This window comes from Arvicola amphibius, chromosome 14 (assembly GCF_903992535.2).
Source record: "Arvicola amphibius chromosome 14, mArvAmp1.2, whole genome shotgun sequence".
NCBI classification, from domain to species: domain Eukaryota; kingdom Metazoa; phylum Chordata; class Mammalia; order Rodentia; family Cricetidae; genus Arvicola; species Arvicola amphibius.
Window position 1 is genome coordinate 24108348 of NC_052060.1, and position 15325 is coordinate 24123672.

At 35.2% G+C, this 15325-nt stretch overlaps 1 protein-coding gene across 4 annotated transcripts in view; it reads left to right on the top strand.

Annotated features, from left to right (window-relative positions):
* The window catches only part of Col11a1 (collagen type XI alpha 1 chain), a 169069-nt gene that overhangs the window by 121357 nt on the left and 32387 nt on the right, over positions 1-15325 (top strand). For all 4 annotated transcript variants that reach the window (XM_038311125.1, XM_038311127.1, XM_038311124.1 and 1 more), the window contains 8 exons: positions 850-957; positions 4664-4771; positions 5615-5668; positions 7580-7633; positions 8098-8205; positions 10221-10274; positions 12123-12176; positions 13440-13493. In XM_038311125.1, coding sequence (XP_038167053.1) covers positions 850-957; positions 4664-4771; positions 5615-5668; positions 7580-7633; positions 8098-8205; positions 10221-10274; positions 12123-12176; positions 13440-13493 — 594 coding nt within the window. The remainder of the gene's footprint in view (positions 1-849; positions 958-4663; positions 4772-5614; positions 5669-7579; positions 7634-8097; positions 8206-10220; positions 10275-12122; positions 12177-13439; positions 13494-15325) is intronic.

Below are 15325 nucleotides of genomic sequence, written 5' to 3' on the forward strand. Positions count from 1 at the left end.
AGTCACTATAAATATAATAAATGAATGAGAAGTACTCTGTCACAGAAGAACTTTAGGAAATTACTACTAAGAAATTTAAGAATATTTAAGTCTGCCAGTGGTCAGTAGAGGAACAATGTAAATTAACAAGTTCTGAACAAAAATTCCAATGTCTGCGCTAATGGTGTACTTTACTGTATAATGTATACTTGAGGTCTTGTGAGCTCAACTTTTAAATTTAGAAAAAAATATTTAGTGACTTTGAAGTGAAGTCCTGAAAGCACTTCAGACATTAAACAGTGTAGGGAAGTAATGTGTTAACCCTTTATGATACAAGAAGAAAACTGTTCAGGGTTCATTACTGGATACATATTTATGCAGCATTGTGTTCAGTAGTGAACACAGATTTTCAAAGCTACCATCTCAAACACTAGAACTTTAGAGTATCTTTCATTTCATCAAAATTTCTTTATTTTGGATTTTTTTTTTTGTTTTTGTTTTGTTTTTTGTTTTTTAAGACACGGTTTCTCTGTAGTTTTGGAGCCTGTCTTGGATCTAGTTCTTGTAGACCGGGCTGGCCTTGAACTCACAGAGATCCACCTACCTCTGCCTCCTGAGTGCTGGGTTTAAAGGTGTGCGCCGCACCTCCTGGCTCATCAACATTCCTCAATGTCAGCATCTGCACTCAATGCTGGAATCAGCATGTCATCCCTCAAGTGACGGGTATACTATTTCTTGAATTATTAAAATTTTCTCAGATTTAGCTTGACAATTTTTGAGTAGATTATGTTTTTATTGTTAAATAAGTGATTTGTATGACAGTATCTGTTCTCCCCACTAATGACAAATATCCTCATTCCCATGTTCTAGGGTTCTCCAGGAGAGCGAGGCTCCGCGGGTTCCGCAGGCCCAATTGGTTTGCCAGGGCGTCCAGGCCCCCAGGGCCCCCCTGGTCCAGCTGGAGAAAAAGGTGCTCCTGTAAGTAATGTTGAGGGATAAATAGGTGACCCTGGCAACCTGCACACAAGATTACCTTTTACTCAGGAACATCAGCTCTTTATGCTCCGCTTCATTCTCCCTGCATATGTGCCTGGCATGCGAAGACAGTTCCTTGCATTCTTACAATAGAGGAACTTAAAATTCAATTAAACTGGATGGCGTTTTCCCACAAGTTATGAAGCCCTGATATCTGTGAGGGAGTGGAATGCTATTAACGTAAAAGGCTTCTAATTTTATTCATTAAAAAAAGTAAAATGGGAGTTTTGATTAAACTTTATATACCTCACTGCTTTATAATAGAAAGATGTTGAATGTTTTACCACGTTCAGAACACAACCTCCATCTCAGGTGAGTCCATGGGTCACAGGCTTAGCCCATGGGACACCCTTGAGATTCTCATGTACTTTGAGTTTTGCTCTTTGGTGAGTGAAAGAAGAAACACGTGATTATTTCATGCTGTATTCATTCAAAGCAAACTTTTTGTATCTCAGTTACTGTGGCCTTTATTATGTTTATTAGGTTTGTCTCTTTTGGTTCTGTTTTTGATTCAATCATATTGAATTTTATAAAGCATCTTCTAAGATGAATCACAAACTAACTAAATCAATATAGATTAAAATGTGCTATGATTCCCATAACATATAACTGAATACTATTTTCCTGGAAGGTGTTAGATAATCAGTTGAGTTTGAACTAGTAATTCAAATATCACTGTCATTCATTTACTGTCTTTAGACTCAGGAATGGAATTATTCTCATTGTCCAAATATTTTTCTTTCGTTATATTCATGTCCTGTGATAGAATACTATAGTGGATAGTTCATAGTGAACAGCAATATTTTTATCCGTAGTGTGGATGCTGAGAAATTTAAAATGAAGGGTCTTCATCTCAGGAAGCCCACATGTTATTCTATTCTAAGACAATGAAAGTCTAAAAGTGGGCAGAATCCTTTTATAGCTATTTACTTTTGTAACAGTTCACCCAACCCATTTCTAAGGCCATAGTTTTTCTTTGCCCAATGGAAGAATATCTCTCATTAGGCCCAGAATTCTACTTATTGTATAGACAGTGATCTTTATGATATGCGTTTTTGGGAACATGTTCAGACCCTGGTAATCCTACTGATGTTTTTGTATTTCAATCAGAATGTTAGAATTTGATCTTGACACTGTTGTATACACGTTTTGCTTTCCAGCAAAGGCATATTGCATATTTTTTTACTGAGAATTTTTCTGAGGCTGTATGTTTTGTACTATACTCTTTTTTTTTCTTTTTACTTTTTTTGGTTTTTTCGAGACAGGGTTTCTCTGCAGCTTTTTTAGAGCCTGTCCTGGAACTAGCTCTTGTAGACCAGGCTGGCCTTGAACTCACAGAGATCCACCTGCCTCTGCCTCCCGAGAGCTGGGATTAAAGGCATGCGCCACCACCGCCCGGCTATACTATACTCTTAAAGGAGAAAGGGCTCAATGTCTTTGAGTCCAGTTAATTTAAAAAATTTAGGCCATACATAACTTGTGGAATAAAGGATGAATACAGATGAAAGGAACTTTGTTGCTTTTCACTCAAATTGAAAATGTAAGTTCTATGATGATAATATAATTGAGTCAATCCTATGACTTCAAGTGAATATATATTTTGGTTTATAAAGTAAATACTTAATCAAATACCAAAGTAAAAAAGTACTCCAGTTATTTTACACTTTAATTTAGAGAGACTTAAGAAAGATGATTTAAGAAGCATACTGAGGCCCTACAAGTTTTGACAGTGAGTGATATCATGGCTAGTGGGACCATGAAATCCTTGTTCAGCTAAACTTTCATTTTTTATACCTAAAACTACAAATATATTCATATTGTTGTACTTTTCATTTTTCAAATAGTTAATGAGAAAACCTAACTGGTAGATACTGAACTAAGTAGTATTTTAAGGAAGATATCAGCTTATATCTATTAGCAGAATTAAGTTTTGGCATTGTTGGATCACACTACCCACAGATATCCATGAAAAAGTCTTTTGAAACATCATGGAAATGTTGTCCAGCATATTCTGTTTGACCAATTACAAATATAAATTTTGTCCTGAGTTGAAATATAAAGTAATTATAAAAGATATAGGTTTAGATGAAGTAAAAGGCATGTTAGACCATGTGGAAGTCAAGCTTGTAGTACACTTTCATAAAAACCCAGCATCTCGAAAGGAAAGCAAAATGGAAAACAAAATCTCAAACTGTACAGAATACCCACTCACAAGGATAATTATGGCCCAAATAGGATCTCCGTATTTTCAATCAATTAGAAACTCTTGGAGGTGGGATTGGGAAGGGAAGATAAACCTTTTTCAACTTATCACATGGGGATAAATATTTTGATTATGTAACTGATTCCTAAAGAAAACTATGATTTGTATAAACGACTGCCACATCCTCAGTTTATAGATAAGTTCTGTTAGTTACATATCTTTTGGCAATGCAGTTGTAGTAACATGAGATGAGGAAACATCAGTATGAAACAAAGCAAGGGCAATACTTTAACTAAATGTGAACTGAACAACAGCCATTAATAAAAGCAGTTTTAAATAGTTTTTCTATAACATAAGCATGTGTTTGCATGATTTTAGAATGGTGAGGGTCAGACTGTTAACCTGCAGTGCCATTTGGAATAATAGGTGTAGAGCCAACACATTCTCTTTTCGTATGAGGTGGACTTGAGAGAGAGAGAGAGAGAGCGGAGATCTATAATCAAACTATAGAGGAGCATTATGGATGTGCATTGTAGAAGACTCCATCAAAAGTAGAGAAAATAGACACTTGGTGGTAATGTTCACATATGGATGGTTAGCTCTATGAGCACACACAGAAAAAGAGGGTGAGGGATCGTGAATGGAGCTCAAAGAAGAGCGCAGTAGTTAAACGTACTCATAGGATTGGATGCAATCCCTCTCTTGATTAGTCAGCCATGAAAGCATGTGTTTATTTCCCAATAAAAATGAGATAAATGAAAAGTAAAAAATGTAAAGAAAACAAAGAATGAGAACTGAAAATATTGAAGTTGAAGAAGACTGTGGGCTTCCATTCAGAACTGAGTTGAGAACTCTGCTCTCTTATTTATTTAGTTCATAATTACCTTTACAAAACCACAGAGGAAGAGAAAGTCAACACACATGCTGTTTGGCATCAGGCAAAGCAGACACGAAATCAAATATCCAAACTCATAGAATCCACAACATACCTGTAAAAAGGGGTAACCCGTTGCATATTAAAGCACATCATAAAAATGTTTGTTTAAGTCTAACATCTGTTGAATTCTCATTAGTTTGGGGAAGGCAAGGTATATGCACAGAAAGACAGTAGCCATCTGATTTGCCAGGATTTGTTTGGAAAAAATATTTTCAGCTATTCTAATAAATTTTATAGAGTATAGATACAGACCTATAAATTATTAAAAGTGATGCCAGTTTTTCTGGTATTATTAATTACCTGCAGAGTGCAACTCATTGTTTCTGGCTCTTCTTTACAACTTCCAATTTGTTTCCCAGAAAGATTAAACTATTTCTTTTCCAAATATAAGAACTAAAATATGTAGAGTTATGTTTGGGTGTTATTTTATGTATGTATTATTTCTAAACCATATAGAACCTTTATGGGTTTCTTACAGAAATTAATGACATATTGTCTTTTCTCCACAGGGAGAGAAGGGTCCTCAAGGCCCTGCAGGTAGAGATGGAATCCAAGGCCCTGTGGGTCTTCCAGGGCCTGCTGGTCCTGCTGGCTCTCCTGGTGAGGATGGAGACAAGGTTGGTGTTATCATTTGTGGAAGTCTATCATACCAAAGCACATTAAGTGATTTCTCAGGCACATCCATAATTAATCAAAAATTAAATCTAAAGTGGAAGATTTGTGGTTTTATCTTTTTCAGTTTTTGATACCTTTTGTGTAACCAAAAAATACTATATGCCTTCTAAAGTTAAGAAATGTGCTTTCTCTAAAACAGCATACAGAATAGAAGCATAGGTATGATAAAAACAGTAATTTCTATTTTAAAAAATTATCTTCCTTTAAGTAGTGTAAATTGAATACAATTATCTATACATGTTTAGTCTGAGAACTTGTGCCATAAGATTTATGAATAAGCTTTTAGTAGAATGGTAATTCCTTTTTATTGACCTATGAATAATAAATCTCAGATTTTTATGCAAAAAGGTAGGATTTTATTGTTTCAAGCTAATTTCTAATTTTACTGTAATATGTAGAAATTTTGTGAAATAGTGTTCATATATTCTTCTATTTGGAAAACTGGGAGAAAAGAAAAAATACATTTTGATTACTGTGTGCTTATATATATATATATATATTATGTATGCAGATCAATGTGCTTCCACTGTCAACTTATAGTGGTGATATTCAGGAAAAAATATCAGTTTTTAAGACGTATTTCTAGCTGTTGTCCTGAGAGTTATGCTGACTACCTCTTCCTAAATATTGGTCATTTATAGAAATCAGAGGCATCTACATTGAGACCACAGTTTTACGTACTAGCATGTAACTACATTGACAGGAAAATGTTAACATTGGATAACAATGAGATTTCAGATATGATAACTTGGAAATCAGCTTTAACATGCATCTTTCAAACCCAGGGTGAAATTGGAGAACCAGGCCAAAAGGGCAGCAAAGGGGACAAAGGCGAAAATGTGAGTTCCTTGCGACTTGGTGAGGGAGCATTGTCCTATTAACTCCTTTCATTGGGTCTTTTCCATAGTAACATTTAGCTCCAGCAGACTTTTTTTTGTCAAGGTTGTTATTGTTCTGGGAATTTAAATGTAAAAAAAAAAATAAATTTAAATAAGTGTGTGTTGATTTATATATAAAGTAATCAAAAGAACTTTTACCTTAATAAAAATGTATAGTATATGGGTTTGGGAAGATGCTTCTGCTCAGCAAACCAGGATAATTGTTGCTTTAGCATGCAGAACTATCTTGAGGTTCCAGAATCTATGCAGGATTGTAAATTAGTCTAGGTCAGTGTTCTGTGACTCAACTGAGTAAGTCAAAGAGTAATAGAACTGATTACCCAGACATCTTACTCTGCCCTTTGCCCAGTCATATGTACATAGAGCACACATACAACACACACACACACACACATACACATCTGCACACACAAAATAAATCAAGTACAAACATATTGATATATAAGTATATGTATATCCATATACTTATAAAAAGATTATAATTGTTTTATATTTGCTGTAGTTAGTCTTGTAGACAAGAAAGGTTGTTGTCATCACAAAACTGAATTTTATTTCATTCTGAAAAGACAAATATTATTTGAATACCAGAATCACACAGATATGTTGGTCAAAAGAGATAAACTTTTTGACATCTTAGATTGCAGAATCACCGTCCATCATCAAAGGATGCCAGGACAGGAACTTAAGGCAGGGAAAGGGAACCTATGCGGCAGAGGCCATGGGGAAGTGCTGCTTACTGGCTTTCTTCTTACACCTTGCTCAGCCTACTTTTTATACCATGCAGGACCAGAGGCTGAGTGGTCGCACGACCCCTCTCATGGGCTGAACTCTCGCACATCAGTCATTAATTAAGAAAATGTCCCACTATCTTTTTTTTTTTTTTTTTTTTTTTCTGGTTTTTCGAGACAGGGTTTCTCTGCAGCTTTTTTAGAGCCTGTCCTGGAACTAGCTCTTGTAGACCAGGCTGGCCTCGAAGTCACAGAGATCCGCCTGCCTCTGCCTCCCGAGTGCTGGGATTAAAGGCGTGCGCCACCACCGCCCGGCTGTCCCACTATCTTTTCACATAGCTCAGTCTTGTGGGGCATTTGCTCACCTGAGTTTTCCTCTTTCACGCTTGTATGAAAGTCGACAAAAGACTAAAACCAACAGACTCCATTTATCCAAAGTGTTATTAGTTAATACAAGAGCAAAAGGATGTATCTATGCATGGATAACCCATTACCTGTTTAAATATATTGTTCAAAATAGTTTTAAGCACTTGAATGTGTAACACGTGTGCATGCACAGAGATTTTTCATGTAATAATATATTCGATGTATGGCACCTTATAACCCTGTTGATAATTAGAAAATGGTATAGTATATCTTTATGTGCTCCTTCTGATATATATATATATATATATTAAAAAACATTTAAAATATACATCTTTAAATTGGTTTAGGTTAGTGGGAAGATCTATTTTTAGATATCTACAATTTCAGAGGGGAACATTTTCAATTTTTTAGTAAATATCAATTTTATCTTGATTATACATATGAAACTATAAGTCTGCAGGGAATAAAATAATTGATGACTGCTGTAGTAATTATAACACTCAGGAGGTACAGGTAGGAGGATCTCTTTGAGGCTGAGGCCAGTCTGATCTACAAAGTGAGTTCCAGGACAATTTAAAAAAAAGCCATATCTCTGAATTTCCAAAAGAGTACAGAGGTGCTTAGTAGATCTCAGTTAACCACTGTTTACTCTAGTCAGTCATTGCTTATCTTGGTCAGCATTGTCTTTTGTTTGTTTAATTTTACTGATCCCTTAGAAGCTTTGATGTGGAAATTTCTGATTTGTTTGTTACTTCAGGGCCCTCCTGGTCCCCCAGGTCTTCAAGGACCTGTTGGTGCTCCTGGAATTGCTGTAAGTATGCATACCTCTTTGATCCACAATTTAGGGGCTTATAACTCCATGATTGGATTCATGATTTAAATATGTCACTCCTATATCCAAATAACACTGTGAGTTAATAAGTTTATTCATATGCTAAACACTGAGCCACACATAAGTGATCTAATATATGTACCCACGTTTTTCAAAAAGTGGCATAGTTTAGATAAGAGTATAATCATTTGGTATCTAATAAATTTGAGCATTATATTTTCTACTGGACCATTTTTACTGTATTCAGTGAGATGATCAAATCAAAATCAACTAAACTCCAGAAAGAATGCTTGTGAACCAAACAATGACATTTTTTTTGGAGCAAACCATGGGAATTGAGTCTCCTTTGCAATTCTTTAGTAGATTATGGAATGGCTGCCATTTTCATACTAAAGTATCATGATGTTTTCTTCGATACTGATATGTACCTTGCTGTTCTCAAGGGAGGAGATGGTGAGGCAGGTCCCAGAGGACAACAGGGAATGTTTGGACAAAAAGGTGATGAGGGGGCACGAGGCTTCCCAGGGCCTCCTGGACCCATAGGTCTTCAGGTAAGAAACCTCTGCATGATATTCACTGGCTCCTCACTCTCAGTTTCTAGGGCAGGGAAGCAAAACAGTGTCCCTGGTTTCTAAGTGACATTAAATGCTGTGCTCACTGCATGTGGGGATGGTGTGTGTGTGTGAGTGCACATGTGTGTGCAATTGTGTGTATATGAGTCTGTGTGGGCTTACGTGTGTGTGTGTGTGTGTGTGTGTGTGCTTACGTGTGTGTGTGTGTGTGTGTGGTTGTGTACCAAAGCTTTACTTCTTTTTCATTATGAAATATTAATTTTGAGCATACATGCAAATATGCATCTGCTTGATTTTTGTTTCTGACACATCAAGCGTTACCTCGATTGCCCTTTTGTTTTAAACGTGAAGCACAGACTTGCAGCTCTAATAGATAAAAGAAGTCACTTGAAATAGTTCTCTAGAAGAATCAGTATTTCAGATGAATGACAAATATTTCAAAGACTATGAAGTAACAGCAGCAAGTGTTAAGTAATGGACAAAATAAGTGGGTAATATATCAAGAAAAATAGCTTAAATGATAATTCTATAGTTTATGAAATGCATTTGAAAAAAGAAATATTAAATTGTAAAACGCTAAATGATCCAGAACTTCTATTTCAATTTATCATAAAGATCTCATAAAGAATATTGCATCATTGTATCCAGTTTCTCCTCCCAATTGTGTTTCCCTTTTAACATGATATAAAGGTTCTGCAAACCTTTGGAGCACCTGTCTATCTTCTTCCACTTGCTGGTTATGTACACATCTATTCCAACTTTGATCAATGATATCTGTTTCATCATCTCAGTGGGTGAATGCACCCCTCGCGGTCCTGACTTTCTTGCTCATGATCTCCCTCCTTCTGCTCCTATTTTGGACCTTGGGAGCTCAGTCCAATGCTCCAGTGTGGGTCTTTGTCTCTATCTCCATCCACCACCAGATGAAGGTTCTATGGTGATATGCAAGATATTCATCAGTGTGACTATGGGACAAGGCCAGTTCAGGCACCCTCTCTTCTACTGCCCAAGGACCTAGCTGGGGAAATCCCCTTGGACACCTGGGAACCCCTCCAGAGCCAAGTCTCTTGCCAACCCTAAAATGGCTCCCTTACATTGGATTTCTAATGTCAACTTACAGTGCGGTTGTACAAAAGAGAGAAATTAGGGAAAACAGAAGGATGTGATCAATATAATAAGTTTCATGAATTATAGATTTTTAAGATTCAAAAATGAATTAATAGACCAAGAATCACAATATATGTGCAACTTTGGATATATATTAGAATACTTATTTAAATAAAAAGGTTTGCCAAACTGTTACCTGACTGTAATAATACAGAGCATAAACATGAAAAATGTAAATGTTAGAAGTCTAATTTGGATAAAAGAAATAAAAAGAGCTAGCATTTGTAAGATCAAATTTTATGTTTATTGATTTATGTATTTTAGCAAAACTCAACCTAAAATATTATTCAAAACACGGATTTTACTTGTTAATATAGTCAGATTTTATAACATGTAGGAAACCGTTGACTGTATTTTAATATATGTTTGTTTCTGAAAAATAATTTTCACATTCTTAATTAAATTGATATTTGCTTTTTGGTATATAAATTTATTAAGAGTATTTGTTTCTTGCCTTGGCAGTCAGTGTGTGTATGTGTGAGCACAAATAAGTATGTTTCATTGTGTGTGGGTTTAGGTTATGGGTAACTTCAGGTTTTGCTCTGCCTTCTGTTTGAGATGATTTCTTTTAATGTTTGCTGATGTGTTACTGCTGCCTAATAGACCGACAAGCTACAAAGCCATCTCCTGTCTAACCTTTCTCTCTCCATACTGGGGTTACATATCAGTGCTACTGTGTCCAATGTTACTTAGGCTCGGAGGATCTCAACACAAGTCATCATGTCTGTGCAGAAAGGATTGTACTCTCTTAGCCATTTCTGAATCCTTCAAATGTATCTTTCTCGTAAAATGCACAGACAACATCCTTTTAAATTGTATTTTCTCAGGGTTTGCCAGGACCGCCCGGTGAAAAGGGTGAAAATGGAGATGTTGGACCCATGGTAGGTTGTGTTTTCCAGATTCAATGGTACTGTGTATGCCAACACTACGCATAACTCCATCACAATTCATGAATGTTAACAAAACTGTTGTGCAATTGTGCTGCTCTCCTGCTAAATTCTACTTTCTATTCAGATCATTGGTAAAAATCAACTGCTGATATATTTCAAAAATATTGATCTTTTATCTTTATCCACTTCAGAATAATGTCATATGCTTACATAACATTTAGTGGTCCACGTATTTAATGAGTCTAAACCATTTGTGTGAACCAATCCATACTAGTATCTTGTGAATCTTTTGGTTTGGAATTTTGGTGTGGAATACATAGCATTCAGATAGGAATTCTATAATTACTCACTATGCAAGGAGAATGAAATTTTACCATCCTCTGAAACAACTTCCGAGTTTAATGAGGAATTTATTATTAGTTTGAGTATTGTAACAAATGTTTTTTCATTATCAACTAGGACATTTTTACTTTAAGAACTCAACCTAAACTTTCAAATATATGTGATAAGGAATAATTCCTCAAAGTATTTGAAAGTTATATATGATGAGGTCTTACATATGATGAAGTCTTAATTGCTTTCCTTCCATCATTTCTGACAATTTTGCTTTACTTCAAAATACATATTTTAATATTTTTATGTCAATAAACATTTTTACACCATATATTGTGATCATATTTGCCCCTCCCCAACCCTTTCCCCCTACCTACTCCATGCCCTCTCCCTTCAAACAAACAATGACAATAACAAAAAAAAAAACCCAAGAAACATAAAATCCCAAGAAAACAGAAACCAAAACATACAAGAAAAATATTACTGGGACAAAAACATGTACAAAAATACTATTGAGTTTGCTTTGTGTTGACCACCTGCACCTGAGCATGGGATCTAATCATATTTTGAAGTTTTACAGTTGGGAGTTACGTTTCTTTCTCTTTAAGAGCAACGCCCATATTTATTATATACTTTGAGGTTATTCCTATCATCAGCGACTCAACTGGAGGAATAAATAGGATAGGATACATGCAACGAGAGAAACATTACAGCCCATTTTTCTAGATCGAGTGCTGTGATTCCATGAGTTACTGATATATTTTCCTTGAGCATACGATTGGTCAGATTAGGAAAAGCTTCCATTGTGGCACTGAATTTAACTGAGTTTTTAAAAACTACTAATGACTAGTGGTTCACTACTGTCTATTCTCTTTATTTCATATTTTATCATTTTATTTTACTTATTTCTTTACTTTGAACTATCTTAATTTCAACCTAGAAGTAAGGGATGTTGCCAGAAGTGTTTTAAAAAATGTTCTGGGATAATTTTAATGTATATCCAGGACATAGAAACTTTATTGTAGAAATACAACTAAATATTTCCAATTCTATAATGTCAAACCTGAGAATTCATTTACACCCCACCATGCTACACAAATAAAAAACAAATATTCTTTTATTTTACTCTCTAGTTCTTAAACAACTAGTCCAGCATTGGTTTTCTTTTTGTTATTGTTGTTGTGGTTTCAATGATATAATTACATTATGCTTGAATATATTCTTTTATAATATGTCGCTGTCTATACTGTCAATATTGTATACCAGCAGTAGACTTCCTGTGCTGTGTTTGTTTTCTTTTAGCTTTTTTCTGAAGTGTTAATTTCCTATCAGTTAGTAAAGGGTAATTTGCTGGTGTGATGTGATATTGTCTTCATCCAGCATGTTGGTAACCCTGATGTTCTTTTCTGCCTGTGATTTCATAGCCTATCTTAGTTATCTTAAAAGATAAAAATGTTAACCACATATGCGTGTGATCTTGGCAAACATTATTACTTTGCTTTTTAGGGTCCACCAGGTCCTCCTGGCCCACGAGGCCCCCAAGGTCCCAATGGAGGTGATGTAAGTACTTGAAGTGTATGCGAGTTAATTCTGAAGGGTATTCTGTGTCAGTATTACATTCTGCCAGATGGTTTATGATATATAATGGAGATAATTACATCATGCTTTATATATAGAAGTGGATGAGAACCCAATGATCATCTACTCGTGCCATTTCAATTGAAAGTAAGATATGGACTTTTTCCTGAAAAATTTACCACTAATATAAAATAGACACCCAGATCACACTTAATATATATTTCTTGGTGAAAAATATCATTTGTATTATTGTAAATCATATGGCTCAGAATAGTTTACTTATACTGTTGCTGATATATGATAAATGTTCTATACATGGTTGTTGAATTCTTCAGTTTAAGATTTCTCATTGGCAATGATGTGAGAGGTTTGTAATTGTCTTGAATATACTGGCCTATGTGTGTGCTCTAAACACCTGTTATATATATATATCCACATAAAAGTTTTTACCTAAAAGTTTTACCGCATGCATTTTGCGTCTATAAAGCACTCAGAGAAATATGTGCATTTGTGCACTCTTCTCATTGAGAGTCTCTTCTCGGTTATTTAAGGAGGACACTCCCCTTAGAAACTGATCCAGTATTCTGATGGAATATTATAGAATTTGGAAAAGTAAAAATGCTTCTATGCTACCATTACCTTAAAAAGATTTCTAGGTCTATGTGATCTACTTCTGACTTCATGTTTTGCAAATGAAGCCACCTGTTTTCCACATTCTTTTGGATGAGATTTATTTTCTTTCATATGTGCCTTTAATTTTATCAGATCAGAACTGATAAAAGATATCAGTAGCTGCTAAACTAGAAAAGATATTCAGCTGTCATTAGATTCCCTAAAGGAATCTAATGCCTAGCAGTGTATAAAGGATTTGTTTTTCCCATGCAGTAAGTTATATTTAAATATAGTCATGACTCTGATTTAATATAAAATCATATTGTAAAGCTGTCCTGATTTTTCCATGGGCATAGACATTGAAATTTTGTTTCAACTAAAAAACATGGCAAAATTTGAAAAATCTCTTTGCCTTATGCTCCAAATCCTGGGGAAGCTAAAACCTGATGTAATATATAAAATTATTTGCTGTTAATAAATGTGGCAACTGAAAAAAGTCATTACTTTTTGTTTCACCCCCTCAATTTACTCAGTATTCCTGTACATAATACTCTCTTTGAACACTCTAGGTACATGTGTTTGAACAGAACATTTTATTAGACGTATAACTCCATTTCTTTTTCTACTTCTCAGGGACCACAAGGACCCCCAGGCTCCATTGGTTCTGTTGGTGGTGTGGGACAAAAGGTAAGGGCATGCTGGCTAAAACAGCCAGAAATAAAGAGCTTTGATAATTGCTGGGCATATTTTATATGCTGCTGCCATAAGTTTGGTGCTAAGTGGTCTACATATATTCACAAATTCAGTATAATTTATTCTAGAACCTACACAGATTGAAATTAAATGCTGATGTTTTGTATTGACACCTGTGGCGAGGAATGCTGCACACAGATTATTTCCTGTTTCAGTGCTGTGTTGGAGTCATCGTGATCTGCTTTCATGAAAGGGAAGCTGAGACTTAGTTAATTACAGTGATTTGGTGAATGTTTCTTCATTAGAAAGTGAAAATGCCAAGCTCCACTTCAGCCTCTGAAAGTCTGACGAGACTACAGTGCCTTTCATTAGTGACACTTGGTAGTTAAAAGCAAAGGAAGCACTTCCACAACTGATCCACAGACGAAAGGAGTCTTTCACATCAGAAAACAATTAATCACTGATTTTTGTCACCTTTTCATTGCCACCACTCAGCCCATCTCTGGCATTTTTCAAAGCTACTGGCATGTGCCATAACATCTGTGCACAGAACAGCCCCTTTTCCTGGGAAACATTATTTCATCTTAAAAATCTATTCTTCCTTTTTTTGAAAATGTCAAAATGATTCTTTGATTTCTTATCTATGTATCCAACTTCACATCTTAATAGAATTTTTAAGAAAATTGTCATTAACATTTACCTGAGAAAGTGATTTGCCAGTTTTGAAGAACAAAAAATTAATTTATACCATAAAATATTATACAAGGAAGGTATGTAAAATGAGATAGCTGTAGTGTTTTTATTCCAACATTGAAACATGATTCTCTTCTTTGCTTTGAATTCTTTTTGACACATTTTATTTTATAATTAACTTCATTTGTGTTCATTAAAAGAGTTAACCTCTAAAAACAGTGTAATGGAATTAGACTGATAAACATCATATTGATGTTTACTCTTGCCTTTCACCCCAACTCTTATATTTATAATTAACTTCACATGACTCTCTATTCAAATATCTCATTAATTACTAAATTAGGAACAAATTATACTTTCTATTTCTTTGTGGATAAAGAATGCAGTTTCTTTGACAATTGCTTTTAGGAAATTTGTTTAAAATCTTATGGAGAAAGATATATGTTGAGACAGACAAGAGTTATTCAAAGAAAAATTCTCAGTGTGATTGATAGTCCTAGCATAACAAGCATAAGACAAGACCAGCAACCGAGACACCACTGTCTTGAAAAATTCTACCAATTTTCCTCCTTCACCTTCCTTCTTGGGAGCATATCTATTGGGTTCTGGTGCTGCCCAGAGAGTTGGGAATAGTCCATAGCTTCAATAGACATTTCAGTATGCTTCACCTATATCATGGACACTGTAAACAACAACAAAAAATAGTTGTAAGTATTTTCTTTTCTTTTTTAATACTTTGTTTTCTTTTTTTTTTTTTTTTTTTTTTTTTTTTTTTTTTTTTTTTCTTTTTTTTTTTTTTTTATTGTGTTGTCTTTGTTTTTTTTTTCTTTTTTTTTTTTTTTTCTCATGGTTTATTTTTTTTTATATTTAAAAATTTCCATCTCCTTCCCTCCTCCTCCCCCCTCCCTCCCCTCCTTCTCCCCTTTCTCTCCCCTCCTTCTCCCCCTTCCCTCCCCTCCCCTCCACCCATACCTCCCCTCCCTCCCTCTCAAGGCCTAGGAGCCATCAGGGTTCCCCACTCTATGCTAAGACCAAGGTCCTCCCAACTCCCCCCAGGTCCAGGAAGGTGATCGACCAAGCTGAGAAGGCTCCCACAGAGCCCGTCCGTTGTTTTCTAAGAATCTCTTAAAGAC